Here is a 26,235-nt window from a genome sequence, read left to right on the forward strand (position 1 = left end):
ACAAAATGTGGGCCACTCACTCTCTAGTTTTGAATCAGCCCATATTTGATATTGCAATGGTCCAGATTTTCAGTTGTGAGAAATATATGACTTTACACACATGGCGTATGATGCAACGCCACATGTTACAGGCACATTGCTCCTTTGATGTCTCACCATCTTGACCCTCTATATATTCAACACCGGCCTTGTTCAGTATTGCAAATGACAAGACAGAAAACACAAATGCCACCTGTTTTGTAGTCTCTGTTGACAAGTCCCTGCATCAGTTACAGTAAATATTTGCATGAGTGCACAAATGTCAAAAACAAGCTGTACTTCCTGCAGACGAACGTATCTGAGCGCATCGTTTTACACAACAGGCGTCTCTCAGTTCTTGGTTCTTATTGGCATCCTGCTGAGCAACAAGTGCAGCCATTGGCTGTGCACTAAAGGGTTCGGTGAATATGTGATGCAAAGTCTGCCTAGAATTGTGCTCTTCATGCCAGAGCTTTTGAAATTCAGAGCCAAGGACTGCAGTGCGCCCAGAGCTGCCAAATACCGTGTATGTCAAGGGTATCTTTAAGGAGTACAGCCTGTATTGAAGTTAGGCCTACTGAGCATACAAATAAGCAAGTCATTATAGTTTGATGGATTTTTTTTTAGCCTTATTCGCATAACTTTGATATGAATAAATCTGTTTGACAACTTTTACTTAAAAAACTAATTTTATATATGATAGTGTAAAATCAGTTAATTATCGCGATGTAAACCCCTTATATCATCCTGTCCGGGTTTATATGCGATAATAACAGGCTGACTGTAAAATATCCAGTTTTTTTTATGGGTAATAAAATAAATAAATGCACATAAATATGAAAGATACATTTATTTAAATGAAATAAAATTATAAAAGCATTTACATTTTATTTTTAAAAGTATTTAAAAATGGCATTTTATATATTTAAATATGAGCTGAAAATAATCTATAAAATAATCTATATATATAACATTTTAATATATATTTAATATATACAAATTAAATAATTTATTCAAATTAATGTAATGCTTGCATTAAAGATTTTTGTATTACATTTTTTTATATGTAAATATTATATTTATTTTAACATTTTAAATAGCTGTGCACACCTATGTTTAAACATTCAAATTAAATCTATATTGTACATAATAAAAAATACAATTGGTAAACAAAAAAACGAGACAATCCTAGTGATGCTTCTTATTTATGAATTTATTCTCAAATGTAAACTTCACTATTTCATGCATACAAGTTAAGACAGACAACATACATTATTTGACAAATTCTTGTTAATTCTCATATTTGCATAGGACATAGTCACAATATTGTCTAACATGTAAAAAAAAAAGGTCATAAAAAGATACAGCAGAGCAACCATAGACCAGCAACAATAATATAATCTGAATAATTCAAGGAACTGTACAACTGTAATACTTCACTGTAGTGATTTGGTTGATTGCAAATCAAAATAAAATCAAAAATAGTTTCATTATGCGGCAGTTGTCTTGAATGAGGTTATGGAGAACAGAACTGGCCATTGCTAAAGAAGAGCTATTGTACAAAGTACAGAGGTGCTGGGACATAGAAACCCAGCGCAATGTAGTCACTGGAGCAGGCATCACACGGTGTCGTTAAAAGAGATTGTTAAAATACAGACGAATACGTACAATAGGAAGGCAAGTCGAGTTCACGCGGCGAACGTCTACAGGACAGCATGAGGCCGCTAGTGCCTCATTACGATTCAATATACAACATTTATTGAAATCTCTACAATAGGAGAGTGTTAGCACACGATGTGCTTATCTGGTATGTATGAAGAGGGAGGAATTATAAATGATTCCGTTCCCATATCCGGAACATCGAACACATGATTTCACAGGTGTCGGAGAGAAAAGTCATATGGAAGCGAGGATGCGTTCAGTCTTTCAGATGGCTCTTTCACAGTGTCTTATTTTCAGACTGGGGTTTAATCATATGGGAAATGTTGGCGTATTACTTTGAAATGAGTTTCGGTGTTCGTTAGGGGGTCGTCTGCGCCTTTCTCCCCAAATTATGGGAGTTAGGTCACCACACCTGGGGATCAGAGACAAATGGCCGTCCTTCGCTTTTTACAGCCGTGAGGTTGTGCGAACCCAACCACACGATTTGGCAGACGACCAGACTAACAGAAATGACCACAGCCCTCAAAAGCAGTTAGTGTCTCCTGTGCGGAGCAAGAGACAAAACATAAACAACAGTCGAAACTAAGCCACGGCTAAGACTTCAATCCACATCCACCATTAGAGGTTACCATTATGCAGACCAAAACTTTTTAGCCCATGACATTGTAAATATCCATTTCTGAAGTTACGCTCACTTTCTAGTGATTCCCGAAGTGTGTCAATGTCTCTGAAGCTTTGTTAACCTGGATACACAATCACTGAATAGCATTTAAACATCCATAGGTTCTTTGGAGAAACATCTAACTGCAAAAACACAGTGTAACTTTCACCAGTACGGGATCTTTGACTGCACGGTGGGACTATAAAGACAATGCTGTACAGTTGTTTTGTATGTGGATTTATTCCCAGATATGTATTCATGGGACTATATTAAATCAAAAAAGCCTTTACAATGGCTTAGAATGTGTGAATAATGGTTAACCAAGTCAAACATAGCTGATTTTGCACATCCATGTTGAAAACAGCCTAGTTTGATTGATTCCACTAAAAATTGAGTTTAGGGTGCATTAATCTTTTGTTTAAAATCTTTCAGTAAAACAAATATTCTTCTGTAACTTTCCATCTAACGCGGCATGAACATTCATTATTTCGATCCTGAAGCCTTTGGTAAATTCAATAAGAGACTTCCAATGCACCCAATGCCAAAAGTGAGGGCGAAATTACATGTCGTGGCACTACAGCATCCTTGGCAATCGCATCCTACAGCTCTTTAAACTAAAACGTCATCCTCCTTCAGCACTGAGAACATCAGTTATTCAAACTGACCTTATTTTGCATGGGAAGACAATATTGGAACCGATTACTGCACACTTGTATGGAAGCCATCTTGTCTGTTCTCTATTCTGAGAGGGTCAAGGGTTCTGTTTATTGTATCAGAACATGGCTGTTTCTTTAGGTAAAGAGAGTATTTAGCAGTTTACAGACAAATAAATGTCAGAAGGACAGCAAAGAGGAAAAAAAGTTAAGTACCAAATTGAACTATAGTAACAAAAGTCATGTAATACATATATCACAGTCAAAAAGAGTAATTGCAAAATAAATACATAAAGAAATTAAGCTTTGATGCATTGGTTGGATATAAGCAGCATATTTATAGCAAATGTAATTGCAATCCTTTGGAATGGTAGAGCTTTCACGTAGGATGGTGGACAGGTTAATATCTGAGTTTTCACTTTTACTAATATGTGCATTTGTTCTGTACAACATTGACATATTAAGAAAAACAACTAAAGGAAACAAAAACTACATCGAGAACACGGCAAAGGGGGAAAATTAGAAATACTTGCGAATCTAAAAACATCATTCACCCCGCTACATACACATAAAAACGTACATCAATCATAGAAAACTGTACAAGGTCATTTTTATCTTGACTATCACTGTATATGATCAAACAAAATCACCCTTCTAATGCCTTTGGCACGTTTTATTGAACTAACATGCAGTTTGTTGAATGTAGGATTCAAATGCAATCAAAATCATTTTTGGGATTTTGTGAACAAATAGCCTTATACAAAACTAATCGTTTCTGGATGAGTCGGGAGTGTGGGTTTATGCAATCCACTGGTAGAATGAGTTTCACGAAAGATGATTCGCTTTCAGTATGATGCTCTGTGGCTCATAAGACCCTGATAATTCATAAAAAATATTGTTTTAAATTGACAATTCTTTCAGATATGAATTCCCCTACCCCACCCCATCAAAACAAATAAAAATAATAATAATAATAATTTTCATAACCTTCTTGATTTCTTTAGAGGTATGAGTTTGAAAAAATACATGACAGAAAAAAATTAACACATAGGTGGAACTCTAATGTTAAATAACAAAGAAAACAATAAAACACGAATGTGACTATCTACTCACAATGCTGTGGTCTCTATGGTAATGCGATATCGAACTTGATTGTTCGAATCGCACTCAAGTCTCACGCAATGCTTTTGAGAAGTCAGGATATTTCCTTTTTTTCCAACTAAAACCACCTTTTACCCTCCATGTTTCTGAACTTGATGGTTATACACCTATATCCTGCTCCTGACAAAGAGCTTTCAGTGTCAGTCAAGTGTCCAATTTTACTAGCATCGTTGCAGCAGACCGAAAAGAAAGCCTTATGAAACACTAACAAACTTCGCAAGAAATATCAGTAATAATAATAATTATAATAATAACAGCTAAGATCTGAACACAAAGAAAATAATCAGAAAAATTACACCACAATGCAGAAATATAACAAGTAAAGAGAAATGAGTACATCCATGGGTTGTAAGCCGAGAAACGTAGCAGGTACAGTTTGACTTGTCATGACCTAGACATGTTTCCACCTGTGTTCAATGGTCTTGCTTCGCATTCAAGTAGTATTGGTACAGTGAAAAATACAGAAACATAAGCACACGTGTTCGGTTTTACATGTAATTCACACTAACCCGGGCTGAGTGAATTTCCATTGAGAAAATACATTTTTTCAGTAAATATTATAAGGAAAAAAATATATATTTATCTAACCAGTACCCAAATGCGAGAGACTTCTGTTGCCTGCAGGTTCGGGTTTTCAAGGTTCACTGAACGATACCCAACATGTTTTACCGGGTTTGAGAAGTACTAATGAAGAGGAGGTTGGTTCAGACCGGCCTTATTCCACCCTTGTATTCCCTGAAATACCCTCTCCTAGCCAGCAGTTGGGGGAATTTGCAGATACAATCAAGGGCGGTTGAACAGATACTAATATAAAATGTCTACAAATGAGTAAAGAATCTTGCACACGGTGAACATGTGTCCAGCTTGCTTTGGAGGTAAAGCTGACATGAAATTCTGGAGAAGAAATACGCTAAAGTTGGCAACGTCGCAATGGAGATGGTTAACGTCGCATCTGAAATGACTGTCGGGGCGAGGGGAGTGTGCAACCACAGCTAGACGGCTTTACGGGTGGGTTTATTGCAGAAATAATGCCGCCGTGGCACTGTTTATTTTGATTAGGGCTGTTTTCTTTAGCTGAAAGCCGTGATTATGTGGATTTTTTTTTTTGAGGGCTATGAGAGAGGCCCTGGGAGGGGGATGGGAGACTGTTAGGAAGGATAAAGGGGGGACAAGGCCTGGCATTCACAGGCCTCCCCACCTGCTCCTCAAACCCCGGAGCGCTCGTCCAGCTGGGTGGCTCTGATGCTGGTCTCCCTGCACTGGGCATGGAGGGTGTGCAAGGAAAACGTGCAAGATAATATGAGACAAGACAAGATGGCTGGTTTTGACTAATGAGCATATGGATATAAAGTGAAAAAAATTTACAGAAAAGTTGCTAAACGAATAATAAAGTGTCACTTTAGGAACATTGCGTGTGTGGGAAAGTGAGACAGTGAATGAGGCGGCACCACAACAGTTTTGATAGCGGTGCCTCAGTTCCTGGAGGGTCTTGTATGCCTTTCGCCTGAGCGAGTAAGGCCCGGTCGACAGTTTCTCATGGTGTCCCTTCATCCTCGGAGGCTGAAGCGACAAAGGACGGCAAATTCATTGTTCACTTGATATGTATGAATATGTACAAATCGAGTAGTAATGCCTAAAGCCCCGTTTTTAATGAGTTAAGTTTGAAAGCAGCTGTTCATTGAGGTAATGAGTGGTCACACTGATGTATCAGTGCTCCGTAACAGTAAAAAAAAAAAGGATGTGCGATTGTTTCCCTGTGCTTGTGAAAAAGTACAGTCATTTAAGGAAAGTGTGACTGATCTCGTCTGAGAAGTCGACAGTGGAGGAAAAAAACACTGATAACATCTCATTTGAAAATTCCCAACATGCTCAACTGCATATCATGCCTATTGTCTGTGAGACGTTATGATTTGGGCCTCAACTTCCTCTATTACAACCCCCCCACCCCCCTGCCGGCTGCTTGGATGCTATCCAATCAGACGAGGCCATTTTCCCTCTTTAAGCTCCTGCAATGCATTGTGGGATGCTGTTGGCGGGTGAGAGGGGAGTAGTGCAGAAGGGAGGGAGGTTTCTCTGTGAGAGAGAGAGGGAGCTGACTGGGTGTTTCTTCTGCTGGAGTGCTCAGCTCCTGATAAAGCTTCAGTCTTTATCTGTCTCGCTATGGGTCAACCCCCTCTTTCCTGCCTCCTGCAGATAGCACTCTTTGTTCTCATGGAGGCCTGTTGCTCTCCTCACCATAAAGTGAGTCGGCCCTGATCATACACACTCTGACAATCTAATTCACATTGAGTTGTATTATCTGTGTCCTAACTAGTGATCGACTGATATATCCGGTTAATCTGCTGATAATTGGCCATTCTGGCGATAACAGTGTCTGACAGATGAATATACATAAATATATATTGGCCAGGCCGATTAATCAGCCAATATTTGATAACTTTGAGATTATCAGTATCGGATGATAACCTAAGTAGATTTTTGAAATCATTGGCACCAATGGACTTTACGATCTACTTAGGCTCACAATATTTTTGGAAAATGCAGCCGAGGCCAATTATTCAGTCAACATTTCTCCATTTTGTGATTACCAGCATCATCCAATAACCACGTCAGACAGACCAATATATATCAACCAGACTGATTAATAAGCCGATTTTTGGCATTCGACATGTCAATTACATGGTTTTGATTTTCTTATGTTTTGCTGGATAGCTCTGCCCACAGTGCAATCTCATTGGCCCAAATTCCAGATTCACATAGCTGTATATTAATCTTCAAATATGGCAGCAATATTGTCATTTCACTAATTCTTGCATGCCACCTGGTTATGACACTGATATCTTTCTTTTAAACTTTTGCTTTGGCCCTCCATCCATCTCTCTCATACGCCCACTCCTTCTCATCAGCTAGAGTGAGCGAGACAGAGTGCGTAAAGCTCCACTGTAATGCTCTCGTCTCCCTGGCTAGTGTGCTATGAATAGCCCTGTGTAGGATGATGCAGTTTCCTAAGTGGAAGGCCTCTGCAGATGGACTTCTGCTGCCAGGACTTCTGCTGTTACCTGAGAGGATGCCAACATCCCTCCCTCCCTTCATTCTTCCTCTGGGTGGAATAAAAAAAACTCTGTTCTCTCGTTCACACCTTGGTCTTCTTTGGTGGATTCTGCTCATGTGCTTTTTGTCTTTATTTGTATCTGAAGTAGGCGTACATCCAGACGAGTCCCTTTGAATGTGTCGTACTGTAGTGAAAAACCCTGAAGTTGATGAATGTGCTGTTTTTATTGAGGAAACAGCTGCTTTGAAACTTCAGCCTCCAACATTTCAAGGGGAGTTTAGTCCACTGAGAAAAGTGGTGCTTTCTGTTCTCTTCATTGGGTGGCTCAAGCATGTAAAAGTGGATTGATCACGACATTCATGCTATATTGAGAGGATTCCCTTTGAAACATGGACCCAGGCCAGCACAGCTCTTTGTGAGTACAGGGTTATCGGGAGATAGAGATGTTGAAAATAAAGTCATTTCCAGTCTCAAGACAGAATTACCCCCAACCCTTCGTATCTGGCGAGTGGTTCTGCTACTCTCTTTAAAAGACTAATTTACAAACATAAAAGAGAATGAATGACTGTTAAAACCCAGAATTTGCTTCCCCTGATGTGAAAACCAACCAACAACAAAACAAAAAAAAAGAGTGCAAAAGTTCCTTTTGTCCAAGTGTAAGGCTGTTTCTTAACGTATGTTTATCTTCATCATGTTCATTCTTTCAAGCTAACGAGGCCATCCCTGAGCAGGGCGCAAAATTCAACCTCTGTTGAATTTCGGAGTAAAGTGATGCTTGTATTGTGCAGTCAATGTGAGTATTAAAGGAGAAAAAAACTGTTCTGAATCCTGAGGTGTGTGTGTGCCCCTCTCCCTCACCCGTTTTAAATAAAAAAGAAACATCTTTACCTGTCAAACCTTTCAACTTTTTAGTTCACTTGAACAGAGCGGTTGTATATGAAAGAATCCAAAAAAAAAAAAAAAAAAAAAAAAAAACATAATAGAAAGAGGCTGTGGCCAGAAGCTATAAAAATACAGACATATGGTACATCATGTAAATATTGCCATGTGGAAAAGGCATTTTCTTTTTTGTGTTTTTTTCTCTTTTAGGGGTTGCACAAGAAAATTGCACTACAAGAAGCAGTTATGTACAGTACAGTACACCACAGCAAGCGGCGGGGTTTAGCATGGGCGCTTATTACACCGGTAATTTTTTTGGGGAAAGAAAAACAATGGATAGAGAAGAAAAAAATCAGCCTGGAGACCCAGGCGCTGTGGGCAGAAAGTGCGGCCAGGTTAAGGCGAGTTGGCTGGGCTGAGGGCGGGGCTGAGGGTGGGGCTTGAGGCATCAGATCGACTGTAATCGCTGAGGGAGCCGGGACGCGTGTTGCTCGAAATGGTGGCGTTGCCACCACCATGCTGCCTCTTCAGCATGGCCGGCTGGAAGTCGGAGTGACGGCGTGCATGTTTCATCAGGTGGTCGCTCCGCATGAATCGCTTGTCGCAGAGGGGGCAGCCGAACTTCTTCTCGCCTGTATGGGTGCGATAGTGCCGTGCCAGCTCATCAGAGCGAGCAAACTTCTTACTGCAGTCGGGCCAGGTGCAAGGAAAGGGGCGCTCTCCTGTGACAAACACAAAAAGAAAGCAGAGCACACAGCTGTTAGAGTTATTACATACATTCATGTCAGTCCAGACATATGTGATACTTTCAAAACAGAAGAATCAGTAAAGATATACAAGCATCTACAAATAAGAAGTTGCAGCTGTGCTTCAGAAAATTTGATTGTTGAGACTTCGCTTTGAATCTGTTTTTGAAAAAGTAAAAAACAAGGTGTTAAGGAGGCCACATCATAAACACCCCCATGCGTCGCTAACAGTGATAAATAGGGCCAATGGTGCCAACTGATGTGAACCCATTTCTTTTTTTTTCAGTCCTTATGTGGACAATGAACTCTTTCAGTAAAGAAAGTCCTACTGCGGCCTTTTTTATTCTACATGGCCCCCGTTAAGCCCGTGCCGACATGCCTCATTGGTATAATATGCTCTTTTACACTGATGTTGAAGCAGTTTTGTGGTTTCTCTTGGTATGCTAACGTGTAGCATTCACTGAAGAAAAGGCAAACCTAGAACAGAGCACAAAAGCTATACAGGTCCCATACAACCCAAGTTCACACACTAGAACAGCTAAACCACAACAGAATCGAGATCAGTTCACACTAAAAACAACGGTGAATGACCCAGACCATTCAGGTCCAGGTCAAGCAGGGGTTTACCTTCCACGGATGGCTTTTAAATCCCAAAATGAACAGTCTTTAACCAGATGTGAAAGACCTGATGTGGCACAACTATTTAGAAGCGGCTCGTGAGAGTGTGCTAATCCTCTCCTATAGAAGCAAAAGTCTGCAAAAAAATTCTTTTTTTCTTTTACAATCGCTAAGCTGAGTGAAAAGCCCACACATTAAACCAGGAATGCACTGCATTAAAAATGAACCATATGTTCCAGTCCAGTAAGCATTGCATCATGCTAATTGGAGAATCATGAGTATACTAGAGGGACATGTATCATTTTGACTGCTCCAAAGAGGCTTATAGGATTTACTGACTCATTATTGAGATAACTGATGGACACACAAACACATACTCACTGGTTTATGTGGAACTGGCACACATCTCGTAACGGCCTAGCATTAGCATTTCTTCCCCCCATTACTGCCACATGTTGCAAAGCCAGACAGCGAGTTTAATTAGGCAGGTTAACAGTCTCTACTCTGGTACCCTGCCCCAACTTGTACTCAAACATGAAACTAGCAATGAGCCAAAAGCATGGGAAATTATACCCTACCCCTTCCCCTTCAGGCAATAAAAGTGGGCTTTGACACAAATCTACCCAAAGCCAGATGGGACCATATATCTCGGTGCGGTATCCTCAGAGTTTCATGTAAGGCGAGTAGATGTGGTACCAACGCCCTCTTTCTTTGTGCACAAAAGGGCCCACATGTCAGATACAGCATGCATTTTAGTTCCATTTCATTTGTTGTCTTCCCCCATGAATGTGCGAACTGCTTTACTTATTTTACCAGCTTTTCAACAGCCGTTTCACTCCCTGAGCAGTGCCACCACAAAGGTCTGGAAACCACCGTTGAAAAACATATGGGTTCTGTATCTGCACTTTGCATAATTTTTGAAAAGCAAAGAACAGGAAAAATATCCAGACATCTCAGTCATTACTTGGTTAAATTAGACAGAGTACACAGAGATCCAGACAGCTTGTTGCTGCTGCCTTTGTTTTGTGGTTTCCCCTTAAGGCCCCAATGAAAAACAACTTCAAACGAAACATATACGTGATACCAAATTTATGTGTGGGACGACAGCTTTGCTGGGGTCCCTTCCCCCTACTATAAAACACTGAGAAAGTGAGAGAAACAGCAGGCAGAGTGAGACTAGACTGTCTTATCTATGATCTGTCACTCACTTTCAGACAGATTTGCTCCCACCATTTGCACAAACACACATACAAAAATGCATGATGGCATATGCACCTCACACATAGACCCTTTCAACATTCACACACTCATGAGAGTAAAATCTGTGTGAAGCTTTATGTCCATAACAATGTCTGTGTAGGTTCACTTGTATCGGCCATATATTATATCCTCCCACACACCCATGCGACAAAATGCACAAAAATACAGTTACGCACACACAAACACTCACTCCCACTCTAAGTGTGGGGTGGTGGTGGCGCAATGGATAAGACACATGCCTTTGGTGTGAGAGACCCGGGTTCAAATCCACTGTGAGACACCAATGTGTCCCTGAGCAAGACACTTAACCCCTAGTTGCTCCAGAGGCGTGCGACCTCTGACATATATAGCAATTGTAAGTCGCTTTGGATAAAAGCGTCAGCTAAATGAATAAATGTAAATGTAAATGTAAGTAAAGCAAATAACTTCTCAGCACTCTCATTGCTTCAAAAACACATCGTCTGATACTCATTTGCCACACACATATTCAAGCCCATCCAAACATACCGTAAGTATACAAAACCACAATTTAAATCCTCTAACCTTCAAATGTGCCACACCAACGAGAACTAATTTGAGAGGGCCACTGTTGTTTGACCTTTTTTAAACATCCTGGATCTAGTCATGATTGTGGCGTATAAACATAAATACACAAGATCTAACATTAGCGTAGTAGGAATGGGACAGAGCGTTGGGCGGTTTAAGATTCTTCCTTCAGTGACGACAGGAGCCAACCTGTAATTTACGGTCTAATTAATTCAAGAAAGCGTCTGTGAGAACTCAAGGTTGTAAAGTGTGTGTTATGAGTCAGGGAAAAAAATGGAGGAGCTTCACAGAGTTGCAATAGTATGAAATTGAATATTTTACAGGTTAAAACAGAGATGAGCAGGACTAGGCCATGCAATGGAGTGAATGGTGACATCAATAGAATGCACAGGTGTTACTAAGTCTAATCCTCACGCGAGCAAAGCAGTTGAATAGGGCAGGTTTAAAAAAATCTCAAATTCTAATCTTTGCTGTCAGTATTTTACAATTATTTATATCCTATTATAGTATTTATGAATATTTTAAAATGAGTTTTTGTCCTTTCATCAGTTTGTTTTGTTATTTATATAGCTTTATATAGCTATTCATTTTTATTTCAGTTTTATTTTAATAATTTTGGTACTTCAACTTGAACATATCTATTTCAGTTCAAAAGTGTTTTAAGTTTAAGCTTTTCATCTATTTTAATCTTAATTTTCTGCTTGCATGGTGTGACCATAACTTTCAACTGGGACACATTTCCGGGAATATTATTATCACCAATGAGGACACTCTTGACGTGGCTCAGAAGTAGGCTTATGTAAAAAGATCGCACTGTCCAGCGTGGGGCAGTTTCATAACAGATGGAAGTTGCTGCGGCACTATCCAGCACATCAAGAACCATGCAAAAGGGACAATGAGGACGCTTCTGCTTTTTGTCCCTCAGGGAAAACAATAGTGAGTCCGCAACCCATGGTGAAACTGTGTCATGCTGTTCATGCAAATGTCCATGCCAAAATTTATGTAAACTTTACTTTATTGACCCCTTGCCCGTGGTCTTTTTTTTAACCGCAGCAATGCAACGTGTCAATTAATAATAATAATGGTTTGTATGCCATAGGCACTGGCATGTCATCATACTGATGGGCTATAGCCTCTCTGGTGTGGTGCAACTAGCTCTGCATGTGTTTTCGCAACTGGGGAAGGTAATTAGGAGAGATTAAGATTTGACCTCCATGTTAACGAACACAGTGACCCAGTTACCCTTTGCAGCAGTTACGTCACACCTGCTAGTACGGACATCCCATAACGAAGGTAACTGAGCAACAGTGTTTCCCTTCAGAGGCGATACCATTATGTCACAGACAGCAGCCTTACATAAATGTTCCCTTTCAGGGCCACTGGGTCAGTAAATAAACTCATACTTATGTCTTCTCTCATGTACAAAAACACGTCGCAAATGCTCGATTGCACAGAGGCCCGAATAAAGAACAACTTCAGACTCCCTTGAATCTGTAGGAAACAGGAGAAAAGGGGCTTTTGATGTGAACAGTCTGTGGCACAGACATCTGATCAGGCCACTATCTGAGCAACACAAGTGCAGACTGAATGTCGATCCAGGAGACTTGGTGTCGCTCACCTGTTCCAACAAGAGCTACCAGCATCTCTGTGTGGGTGAGATAAAATTCCTCAGGTTTATTCAACCGTGAGGCCACTTACGCAGGCAGAGACGTAGGTAGGAATGGAGACAGCCAGACACTGCGTGTGAAAGGCAGGCAGACATTAAGACAGGCAGGGAGGACCTCCAATGGGAGGTCTTACAAATCCTTTATAACCATGAGCTCAAAGTGCACTCTAGGCTTGCTCAAGGGCAGCACACACTTGATGCCCTAGAACATGCTCTGAAAAGATGTATTCCAGAGATCAAATTCTGCAAGTCCCACGTCAGCTGCTATCATTCGGAAAACTGAGAAAATGTTTATACTAAGGTAATTAGACGAATATTTTACATTAATCCTACAGATACCAAACCGTACCCATGCATAATGCCCACACAATACGGAAGACTTTTTTTCTTCATATGAAAGTTTATAGCAGAAACCATTTGCTATTTCTTCTTTTTAACTTTCAGGAATGTCCGGTCAGGACCAGGAGAGTGGAAACTGATCTTAGATTAGTATAAAATACTTATTTATAACCATAAGTATCTAGAAGGTTACTGTGAATTTGTCCTTGTTTTTGCAAGGTTTATTGCAAAGAATTTTACAGACAGTACACATGTGCCTTCAGTTACCTTTAGCCAGAGGCAAAGCAAAAACAATACAACAAATACAGATGTAAACTTGAAGAAGACAGGATGCTTTCAATATCATATGTATTAGATCCCCAATGTTGCAGATGGTGATCCCAATTAGATCAAAAGTTCTGTATCAGGGGCACAGTCCTAGCCTCTGGTCGTCCTCTGGATTCATTATCTGTGGAAAACCATAAGAAGCTCCACAATGGCACCACAAATGTAGTTGCAGCACTTACACAGCAGGTTGTAATTTGTTCCTGGTGGGTCATACAGGAATCTGCCAGCTCAAGCCCTCAATGTTAATGATAAGACTGCTTTGGGACACTGACAACCTAGACAGGCCTCTTTGCAATCCCAAAGCTTCCTAAACTGTCTGCAAGTAAGTTCTCAGCTTGTCTCAGCACAGCAAACTGGAGAATTTCTGCCAACTACCCAGCTTCCCCTTTCTGCTAAGATGTTTGCCAAGATGACCTCATTACTACCCCATAGGAGCAGGGAATTTTGGAAGTGGATGTAATCCCATCAGCAACCAAGTTGGGAGAGAGCATGGGTCACGCCCTCCATCACACAGAGGTTGCCAAGAAGTGAGTTCACAGAGACCGCAACACACCATGGAGACCAAAAACCACAAAGTTGGGCACAAACATAGTTTTTACTTACACTATAATTGTGGGTAATTTAGCAAATTATCATCATATCTGCATTAGACACAACTTCATATTAATCTTGTGAAGGTCTAGTGAGAAGATTGCTGACTGAGCGAAAATTTTCCAGCATTCAGAGACGAGTGTTGGAATGAAACAAAAAATAGAAGTACAACACACATATGTATGTGCTAATGGAGGGAGGGGGCGCAGGGTTGACTAACTACATTGAGACTTGGTGAGTCACATCAGGCTCTCAGTACTCTGTTCGTGCCAGTGACTTTGAGAAACTGAGGATTAATGCTAATGGATGTGGGTGTAACAAAGACATTACGGCTAGGTCAGGTGCAACGATTAGGACTGGAACAGACTTGTCCAGAGACATTGTGACAAAGGCAACTATGTTTAATTTATCACCTCTATTGTCTTTGATGAAAAACGCCAAAAACCACTTGCTTTTCAATTGCACATTCTCCTCCCAGGGTTTTAATGCTGTTGAGAAACAATAGTGCTGGCCTTGTGTCTGGCAAGAGAGCCTTCACCATCAGGCGTTTCAATCAAGCCTAGTAGACATAACTCACTCCTCCCAGCCTCTACAGCACATGTGCACACACGGTCTATGACACATTGCATGAGAAAGCAGCCACAACTGCTGCAGATTTACGTCCCCTCCTCTCTCTTTTCCCACCTTGTGAGGAGCGCATCTCACAGCATTGCCCTACTCATGATTACAGCCTTGGAATAGACCTTTCTGCGGGTCCTGGCAAAACTGGGCCACTAGGATTGTTTTGCAACACAGCTTAATTATTTTAACTCCATTTAACGAGGCACATTAAGACAGCTGTAGCCATAAGCCTACAAATGGTAACAGGCAAGAGCAGGTGGGTGGGGTCACCCATTGCTCTGACACTCATGTACAGACACAAAGCCTGCTAAATGTCAGGACACTGAGCTAAAATTATATTTTTATATCTACAGCTAATAACAGAAATTGCTTATGAAGGCTGATCTTGAACAAGCGTCCTCTTTTCAAATCCCAGTTTTTATGGACAAATGTTCCTGTCCAGCTGGATCATTTATTTTGTCAACCATGAAATCGTCCAAACATTAATCAAATCTGTTTGAGGTTCTGTTAACATCCTTGAATAATGCAAAACTTAAAAGGGATAGTTCCACCCAAAATGAAAATTCAGTTCTCATGTTTATGGAATATCCCCATAAAACATGAAAACCCAACGTGTGTGTGTGTGTGTGTGTGTGTGTGTGTGTGTGTGTGTGTGTGTGTGTGTGTGTTAGCAGTGCTTACATCAAATGTGTTTACGTGAATACCCACCAAGGTGGGCATTTTGACATATTTCTGTGCGTATTTGACCATTAAAGTGCAGGAGCTCTAGGTTACCATAGAAATGTAAGTGGTTTGCCGCTGATTGCTGTCGCGACACTCGCGAACAGCACTGAACGCACACTTTGGCCGGTGCAACTTGAAATATATTATTATTATAAACTTTTCATTAACTTCGGTAGGCTGTAGTGTACAACCAAAGGAATTGTAATTGGCTGGTTTTTCGGCAGAGACCGGATCTCTAGTGATGCGTCATTTGTTGGTAAAGGGTGAGAGACCTGGCTAGCCACATGATTTTTGTCAAAGAGCCAGCTGTGGCTTGCGAGCCATAGGTTCCTGACCACTGCTTTAGACTATATTTTATTTGTTTGTTTGCAAAAGAAAACAAAAGTTATTAATTTTTTTAACAAAATGTAACAAGGTTAAGTAAATACAGTAAACGTTCATTTTTGGGTGAACTACACCTTGAACATATATAGTTCCTGAAGATTTACCTTGAGTAGACACCACTGACAGTGAGATCTTCTCTATGCGAAACCACCAAGCCAACCCTTCCCCCATGACTGTCCACTGAATGATCCTTTTCATCCCACAGCCACGCCTGGCAGAACACACAGGCCCGGGTCCTCCACATACAGATTTATTAGACAGTAAAGGGGTCAAACATCTCACTGGAAAGAGCTAATGTCAATATAAAAGCCTAGGAGGCAACCAAGGTTCTGGCACAGAGCAGAGAACAACCTCTCTCTTTTTGTGGCTCCCCTCAATTTTCATTTCCAAAAACCCAAATGCATGCATAGCTTCTGCAACTGCAGAGAATCATCAAATCAGATTGCCAGCAGATGAAGCTGAGCAAGTGACCTACATCAATGGAGGGCTTTGACAACGGATTCCACCCTGTACCCACCCCCACACTTCTGCCTTTCCGTACAGTACATCCCCACCCACAAATTGCAGGGTTAGCGCCCCACGTTGAGTTTGCGTGAGACTCCAAGTCAGCGGCTCATGCTTTAGCAAGCTGAAAATACAGCTCCACTCTAGCTCCATATCCCCTTCTTCCTGCACAGAGAAATCGACACCCATACATAGTAAATGTATGAAAGAAAAATAGCTCAAACTATACAACGCTTCAGCAGTTCTTTCACCTTACACCCTCATGGGTGGGTGGAGAGGACACAGGGCAATGGGGGATGGTTGAGTAGGAACAGACTGGCTTTTATATGACGCTGCCAAAGCTAACTTAAATAACCATAAGTTCAGCAGAGTACGAAAGGTACTTATAGGAAGCTGAGGCCTAATACCAACTCTATGGTGAGATAGCTGAGTTGGTCTAATGTATGGTGAATTCTGAGTTGGATTTTGGTTTTTATAGTAGCTAAAGACTGTATGCTTTTCTTCATATGAAAGAAAAATAAGAGAGCTGTATTCCCGTCAGTGAGGGCTGCTACAGGAGAGATGGATGACTGCAAAAGGGCGGATAAGCGCATGATGAAACACCCAGGGGGCTTTAGCATTTCAGCCAATCATATTTGAGTGAGAGAGAGATGCACCAAAGCATGGTTTCTACCATTCACACAGGAGGCTGACTGTAAAAATCTGACACAAAGAGACTTTATCTTCACAGAAATGAGAAATGCTAAGTAGACAGAACCGGTGTGTATAGACAACTGGGTCAGTAACTATGTTTCCATCCAAAGTTGCGAATTTAACTTATGTGCAAAATTGGAATATTGCATAAAACATTCGCGAATAAAGCAGCATTTCCATTCAGTGAGTCGAAGAGAACAACTCGCACTAAATATCACTAAGAAAATTAGGAGAAGCCAATGTAATAATTTTCGTATATAATAAATTACTTGCGTCTCAGAGTGCACAGACAAAACGCAATAAACGCATTTTGGAGGAGGATGCCTGCTGTTTAGGAACGTAGTAGTCTAAGACGTGTAAAGATCGTCCCGCTGGTTAGTCTAGTTATGCCATCCAATCGTGCAGTCACATGATTTTTTTAATGCGCATCAATGAATTTATTCTGTAAATGTGTTTCCATCGTAGTTTATGCCCATAGGTTCTTATCGGATAAAAATGTACCAGATTTTTGAATTTATGTACATCTTGGCATTTCCATTCAGCAGTTTTTTAATGCAATATCCCAAAATGTGCATAAAAATAGGTGGATGGAAACATAGCTAATTTCATGAAGAGTGTCCATGATAAATAGAAGCAAAAATCTTTAAAATATAAATTTAGTAAAGCACATACATGTGCCAAGTTCTTAAAAATGTACTTTTGACATTCATGTTTGTTTAATATGGATTTAAAAAAAACTTTTATACCATTTAAGAAGTTTAAAATGTTAATATTATGCTCTAAAAATGCCATGTGGTGAAACATTTGGTAACACTTTATTTTAATTTAACCTTGTTACACGTTACATGTAATAACTATAAATTAGGCATAATTACATGCAACTAACCCTAAACCAAACCCTAATCCTCCCTAACCCTATAGTAAGTACATTTAATTACTATTACTCAGTACTTAAATGTATAATTACACTGTAACAGGGACACATTAAAATAAAGTGTAAAACATTTTTAAACAAATATAAAGGTTTTGGGGAGTAGCAACATAAGACATTTTACAACCTAGTATAACTAATTTATTTGAACTTCTCTTTGTTCTAATCTTCTCTCAAACATAAACACAAGTACACACATAAAACTCACGTGACCCCTGCTTAACATCATTCCCAATTAACAAGCATTGCGTGTATCCTGAATGACAAGTGGGTCAGCCAAGCCCATGCACTCTTGGGCATCTAACATATATTCTGGTTACAAGGTATCAGGCCAGGGGTGTGGAACGGAAAATAGTTTTAGTCAGAGAGAGCAGATTCCTTGTTGTGAAGCAATCACCCTCACACTGCGCCCAGACCCACCCCAGCCATGGCACTGCGCCCAGCACAGGGAAAAAGTGCCCAGGTCCAGCCCATCCTCTAAACCCTCCACCTGAACCACGGGCAGGATGACTGCACAGGATGTCATGTCTGTAAATAACCCAGTGCAGAGGAAAGAAAAATGGCTGACGAGTCAGTTTAATTTTGCACGTATTTGCTATAAACGTGGGAGGATGGTGTGCTTTAATGTGCACTTTAACCAATGGTCCGATCTATTGTTCGAGTGAAAACATTTGACTACGTACACTGTTTTTATCCATTCGCTGAATTCTGTAGCAAAACAATGTCATCTATACATTGTGCACACAACTGTATCTCTTGGGACTCTTGAACACAATATAAAGGATCACGTAAGGAACATAACGGTTCACAGGCCGAACAAAAAATCTAACCAACTGTGAAATATGTGATTATGGGCTTTGTTTATGTGTATGTTAAAGAGGGGTGCTACTGGGGATTGAAGCTAATGCGTACTAGCCACACACAGAGGCAGCATGACCTTTCCTAATGACCCTATAACCACGTAATTCATAACAGTCAAGGCAAGTGGTGGACAACAGAACTGCATCATGCCGAGATGTGATTCCAAATTAAACATGTTTTAATTTGAACAATCTTGTTAAGGATAAGTGTGAGGTTATCAGTTTGTAAAAAGCCAATCCTGTCTTTGGTGGCACAATGTACTTGTTAGCATCCTTCTCCCAACAAAGCTGCTTTAGCCAATCTTGCTCATCAATTTGTGACCAATTCTGTCCTCTTATTCTCTTTCGGTCTGAAGAGGAACCCCGCCTCCTCATATTCACAGGAGATCAGACAAAGCTGTCTGGTAACCTTAGACCCTCAACCTGCTGTGTTCCCCTTCTCTTCCCCAACCCACTCAGAAGAATGAGCAATTTGTGTACCGCGTTTGCACTCATCTTCTATGTCCCACCGCTCCGCTCGCTCAAACTTACCATCTCAATGCTATGGAGGATTACAAAAAAACCTCTGAGGCCTTGGAGGTGATCTCATTTAATCTCCCTCGCACAGCACATCATGCAACAGTGTGATCTGAGGCGTGCTATCAATATTCAGGACTCTCTCAAGTACTTAGTGGCTTGATGTGGTAACATGCCCCTCCACTTCCTTGGAGATATTCCCATGAGTACAAGGACTAGTGATTCAGGTCCTGAGTATCCCAATCAGAATAATGAGTCTAGGATCTGGGCTCAGATGACATTCTAAAGTTGTACCGGGAGAAGATTAAATTATGGGGTGAGGGAGATTAACCAAGAACACAGGGGCCACATGTACCCATTCTGATCAGGAGGGTCTGTCATGGGTTTGCCACTGAAAGCAATTTGTGAACCTAATGAACTTTTTCATTTAACCTTGACTTTCAGAAAGCATCAGAAGAGAATGCTAACAAACACAATTATGGTGAATACCTTTGAACAGGATTATACTGGAAAGTGACTTAATCGAATGCAAGCCAAAGGAATATTTCGGGTACAATTTCTGTAAAGTTCAATTGACCGCATCTGCGGCATAATGCATAATGTGAATTATGCATATTCAGGGACATTAAAATATTCACTGTTTTAATAGTACAGCCACAAGACTAAAAAAACACATGGAAACCTGCAAAAAAAAAATCGAGTTATCTAGTTGAAATTATATTTTTGAAGTAATCAGCATTATTGAACCCAACATATTTCATATTTCAACATATTTAATGCTGGAAGGAAAATAATGTTGTTGTTTTTTTGCATTGCATTGCATTGTATTAAATCTTTAAATGTGAAGAAACCACACTGTAGAGGTTAAATACTAATCAAGCGGTTTCACTTTGAAAGTCAGGTGTCACTGTCGCATGCAGAATACTTTCAGAGGAACTACATTTACGAGAAAAGTCACATGCACTGAAAGGACACCGTGTCTTTTTTTGCATACTGAACCGCCAGAATACGTCACAGTCATGGTCTTGGTTTTCTTCTCAAGCCATGTCACTTCCTCTTACTGAACCGAAACTTGCAGGTTTCGTGAAAATCTTCTTTTTGTTTTTGCTCCCGGATGGCCCACACCCATTTCATCTGCATATGCCTACCACAAGTTCCTTTTCTCATCACAAGTCAACTGCAGTCTAATAAAGTAATGATGATAATGTTATAAATTATCATCTGCAAGCACATTGTGCACCATTACAGTTAACAACTCATTGAATGCAAACCAAGCATCTCTCTGAATCTGTCCATCTGTGTTTATTAGGATGATTAATGAGCCCTTCCTTATTCAGCCACATGCTGGTTGGAATCTTTTCCTTTCTTTCTACCCTCTCCAACTTTTCCTGTGTGTCTTCCTTTCTTGCCTTGAGACTCTGCACAGCCATAAAACATCTGTCAAATATTACGCTTGATGCTCTCCTAGGCCAAGATCTAATCTTAACTTGACTATAACATTTGAGATAAAAGTTCATAATGCACCCAGACAACAGAAGCAGTGCTAGTACAAACTAAACTGAAACCATCCTCTCGAAAGGTCACAAGAAGGTTATTTTACCAGATTTATCCAAGTAAGGGACACTCTGTAACCACAGGTTACCACAGAATTACTGAGGGCAAGAACTTACAATACATAGTCTTTCTTTAAAAAGAAAACAAAGCTACAAATAGATCCTGAACCTAAAATTGTTGGCTTGGCAAACGTATGTGGTTTGAGACAGTTAGCGAGATGGAAAGGGTCTTCTCAGTCTGCAAACAAGGGCTTTACAAAGTTATGTGAACTAATAACAAATTCCTGGGAAGGGACATAAAACTTTTTTTAAAAAGACTCTGACACTGACATAGTTATCTCTATTAATGCAATACTGTCTTCAAAAGTACAAAGTCAAAGGTTCCTTCCATTTAAGAACATTACAGTTTAAAAAACTGCATTTGCGGCAGTGCATTTCAAAGCATTACGTTGAGCCCTTTGCAATATTTCAATGTTGTATAATCATGAGAGTACATCTGCTCCAGCTCTATCATAAAACGCCTTCTTTTTCCAGCAAGCTTGCACTTGTGATGGTTGGGCCCTCCCCCCTTTCCCCAAGATTTACTCGTTCAACCGTATAGCACAAGAACACTGCCAAGGTCCTGCAAACAAATGAAATATTTACACTTTATTACGAAGTTGCCATGACAGAAACATGCAACAAAGAAACATATCAAGACCTGTTGCACTTGTCAGAAATTACTAATCGTTTTTATGAAAGCAGTTTGACAAGAGTGACTGCATCTCTGCGCATGAAAGAAAGCCCAAGCTTCTATCCTACCACTGTACTATATGACTCCATCGACCACACTGTGCTCTGAATAGAAAACTGGATGCAACCCTGTGCCCAATTCCTTCTGGATTAAAACAAATGATCCAAAGCAGGGTTCAAACCAGAACCAGCAGGGAATTCAGGGCGTTTGCTGAAGTCAAATGAGGACTTCAGTACTTTTGGCTCCCCCAAGTTTGTTTTTATAACTATGTGTTCCCCCTTCAGTTCAAAAAGCAGCGTGTTGCTGGGAGAAAGATCCATTCTCTCTTTGCTCCATTGGTAGAGACTGATGGAAAATCTGCTGAGTACTTAAGAAAGGCTTCCATAACAGAGCAGGTTGGCTGAGCCTGAACTCAAATGACCCACATTCTCTGATTACCAAAACAAATGAGATGGAACACTCATTGTTTAACCGAATCATGGTCCGATCGCAGCCCGGTGACTACAGTGAAACCCAATCTAAAGTCTGGAACTTAGAGAATAACCCAACTGAAAGACAGGAAGTGAGGGAGGTCTAAAATGCACACCATAAACAAAATCACCACAAATTATGAATTGTGCTGTTTATCTGTTCTAGATGACTTACTCAGTCAACGCAAAACTAGACACATATAACCAACACCATACAATGGACCACAACTGGAGCTAGAGTTTTACAGAACAATATGCCTGAATGCAGGGTGGTATGTGGTGTGTTCTGACATAAACATGTCATTATATATACTGTAAAAGGCCAAACCTATTATCAAGCAAAGTAAAAACTAAAAGAAACAGCAACTGTGTAGATGACACGCCCTCAAGTACTTCAAAGCTAAGTTTACAGTATTATATACAAGGCGTGTACTGAAAATCTGGTCAATCCACACTATATAATTATTTTAATGTATCTATGTAATCGTTTAAACTATAAGCATTCTTTTAATGTTAAGGTAAGGTTTTGGGGGTAGTCTTGCCAGCCTCACAAGATATGATGTTTGTGGTGGCAGCAAATCCTGATAAGCATGTAAGACAAGATGTGCAACCAACATTTTCAACACATGTATAGTTGCTAGTACATCCTGGATGTTGTTTTTTTTTTTTTTATATCTGATGAGACGTTCTGCCTTTGTTGAAGTTTCAAAGATGACAGTTTAAAGTCATCGTAAGCAGGTATGTCAGATTTTCAGAACACCAGAACCACATGAGATGAGTCACTATGGTTGATTAGTTAGGTTCTGGATTAGTGAGAATGACTAGTTTACTCACATTTGTGTTATACATTGTTTTACTTTTTATTTGTTTAACTGTAGTGCTTTAATTAGAATGCTAACAATGTGCTGTGATTTACTTTGCACAATAGCTTTACTTCAAAAAATGTATACAGGACTACCTTAAGATCGATTAATTAATGTGCAGAACTGCATGTTTTCAGTCAGTGGATTGGCCAAAACAACTAGTTTGAAAATAAGTAGGCTACACTCAGGCAAAGAAGATGATAAAGAATGGTTTCACGGACAAGGCTTAAGCTAGTCACAGACTTAAATGAATGTTTGAGTTGTCAGTGCTAGTTGCTTTCAGTTAAGACATCTCTCAAAATATAATACTGCCATTGGTTTGTGTCAAGATGCAAATCAGTCATGTTTTTTTTTTCTATGGCACGTTTATAAAAGCTACTTAAATGTCCTAATTGAGCTAAAGTCTAATCCTGGCTTAATCTAAACCCTGTCTGTGAAACCAGGCCTGAGTATCAAAATTGAACCATCACACACTGACACCAGATGATTAACAGAAACAGTTGCTGCATCATTTTAAATAACTAGGTTGTGTTTCGGGAAACCCAGACACAATTGTCACACTTATGCGATGTATCTCTGATCAGAGGCCACAATGCCTTAGGTGTCAATATCGTTTATTTAGCTCAGGGTATTCTGTCAGGAAGTCTATCTATTGTCTGACATGAAGACAGCAACACATAAAATGATAGCGGCGGCTTTGCACGCCACGACGCGTGAAAACGTGGTACAGAACGTGTAATTACTCTCCTAAATGTATTTTCCATCCTAACGGTCAATTATGAAGGCTTGAGGTGTGCGCGCCGAGGGCGGGCACTCTGTCTGCGCGGCTCCGCGCTCGGCTGGTCGAGTCTGTTGCTGGCCAGATCAGCTGGCAGTCTGTCTGACGGGGGTGTGGCACATCACAACAAAGAGCTTAACAGTCAAACAAGCAACCGCAGAAGTCTCACCAACCCCCATCTTTTATTCAGTTTTCATTTTAACCCCCTTGAATATATCTAACGGACTAACGCAAAGAAAAAAAACCGAAGTATACGCGAATCTGCTGTTTTTGGACCGTTGCTCTGTCTGCACCGCGAGCTACTAGTGCACTTTTCGCAAACCATCACCACCACCACCATCGACTCCTGAAACTATAGAATACAAGACTTTTATGAGTGATTACATCATGGGGTTCCTGGCTTCTTTGCTGCAGTGTTACATTTAATTGCGTGCAGACTTAGTTTATGCTAAGGTATTCATATGAGTAGCCTACAATAAGTCTGTATGCACGACTCACGAGCACGCGCGCATATGTTGTAAATGGTTTGTTATGCAATAATGTCTTGTTGAATGCTTCTTTTATAGTATTCTTTAATCGTATTTCTTTAATATTATATAGTATTTCTTTAATTTAATATACTATTATTTTTATTGTATTGTTTTCTTTGCTGTCACCGTTCTTGTGTGTGTTAATGCTTTGGGAATATTGTTCGCAGAATAATCATGCCAATAAAGTGCTTTTTGAAACTCCAAACTGGTGGGCTTGTGTGTGTGTGTGTGTGTGTGTTGAGGTGGCTCATATAGGCGAGGCTCTGATGGAGAATAACTGTTGCTGTTTACCATATTCCTCATGGTGGGCGTGACAATATTCACGAGGCTACATCGAATAATATACTATTCCCTTCAAACGACAAGTTAGAGTAAATGCACGTTTTATAAAAGATACCATTGTATTCAGTGCGACAACAGTTGTCCCGTCAAGTAAAACTGAGCTTGTGCGGAACATAATGTGCCGCGATGTTTACATTGGATCTGCGAAACGGCAATACACTTGGCAGGAATGGAAACTGACCTGTATGTGTCCTTAGGTGGGCTTTGAGATGGGACGATTTGCCATAAACTTTTTCACAACCTGAATAGTGGCATTTGTGCTTTTTCTGTGGGGGTTCTTGTTCAATTCGCCCCCTAAATCGTTTGTTTCTTTGTTTAAGAGCAGGGTCGCCGGTGATGGTGGTAGGTGTGGCAGAGTTCCCATCATCTCTGGTCGGGGTTGCTGTTGGTGGTGTGCTCTCCTCTTTTACTTTTGCCTGCTCGGCAAAATTGGTGGGGGTCTGTTGATTAAAATCCGCCAGAATTCTCGCCACCACAAAAAGAGATGAGTTGTCTTTCAAAGGCTCCTTGGTTTCTTCACCATTCCTCTGTGCAGACGCAGTTTCGGGCTTGATCTCTCTATTCCCTTTTGGACCGTGGACAATTGCTTGGCTGGACATTGACACAAGGCACTCTGCTGCGAAGTGATCCATTTCGTTTTAAGAGTAGAAATTCTTTATGACATTCAAACCCAATGACAGCAGACCACTGAACTCAGTAGATCCCCTTTGTGTGGTGCTGAATAGGCAGCTCTCATAAGCAAACTCACTTTGCACTATCTTACCGGCTTTTCAGCAACACTGACATCCTGCATGTAAATCATGCGAGATCAAGCCGTGAGCGCGCGACACCGACTGCTTTCTTCCTTTAGAGAGAAGTTTCCGGTGATGAGAGCTCTGAAAACTTGTCTTGATTGAGTATCAAAACTCCCATCGTGGCTGTAGTCCTCACAACGTTAAAGTGACAGTATGCTGTGCGCCGATTAGTGCTGATTGTATCCATGCTGGGGGCGTGTCGCCGGTAGCGTTTGGCAACGTCATCCGAGCCACGCGCACTCATTGGATGGCGACGTGTCCCGGAGTTCGCTACCTTACTTGCCCCCACCAAACTTTTACAAAGTATAAAAAGGAACTCCACTCAGGAAGGAGATTATTTTAAAGCATTATATTTTTATCCATAGCCTAATTTAAATAGCAAAGTAATTGGTGGTTATCATATAGTGAAAAATGGTCTAGACAGCATATGTGAATGGAGCAAAGCAATATAAAGATTTCCCCTCACCCTCTCAAAGCATTCTGATCAAGATTAGTAATGTAAAAAAAAAGCAGGATTAGGGCCAACACTATATCAAATGATCTACTGAATGACGAAACAGTACTGTTATAATAGCTATAATATGCTATCTCCCCCCCTCTCCCCTCTCCCCTCTCCCTCCAACTGAATCCCAGACTGGAAAATATATTCATATTCCTGCATTACACAAGCAGACTGTGGGGGTGAAAATGGAGATCAGTGTTTCAAAAGTTACTTAATCTTTTATTTCATATGAAAGCATGCAGGAGAGGAGAAAATAAAG

General features: G+C 40.5%; 1 protein-coding gene across 1 annotated transcript; it reads right to left on the reverse strand.

The window, feature by feature from the left end:
- Positions 1–1,210: 1,210 nt before the first annotated feature.
- On the reverse strand, positions 1,211–25,637 carry klf13 (Kruppel like factor 13). Its single transcript, XM_082160585.1, has 2 exons — positions 24,862–25,637; positions 1,211–8,808 (listed from the first exon to the last, which is right to left on the reverse strand). The coding sequence occupies exons 1-2, from the start codon at positions 25,310–25,312 to the stop codon at positions 8,483–8,485; spliced, it is 777 nt and encodes a 258-aa protein (XP_082016711.1). The 5' UTR covers positions 25,313–25,637; the 3' UTR covers positions 1,211–8,482.
- Between the last annotated feature and the right edge of the window lie 598 nt (positions 25,638–26,235).

The sequence above is a fragment of the Leuciscus leuciscus genome, assembly GCF_965113295.1.
Source record: "Leuciscus leuciscus genome assembly, chromosome: 25".
NCBI classification, from domain to species: Eukaryota; Metazoa; Chordata; class Actinopteri; order Cypriniformes; family Leuciscidae; genus Leuciscus; species Leuciscus leuciscus.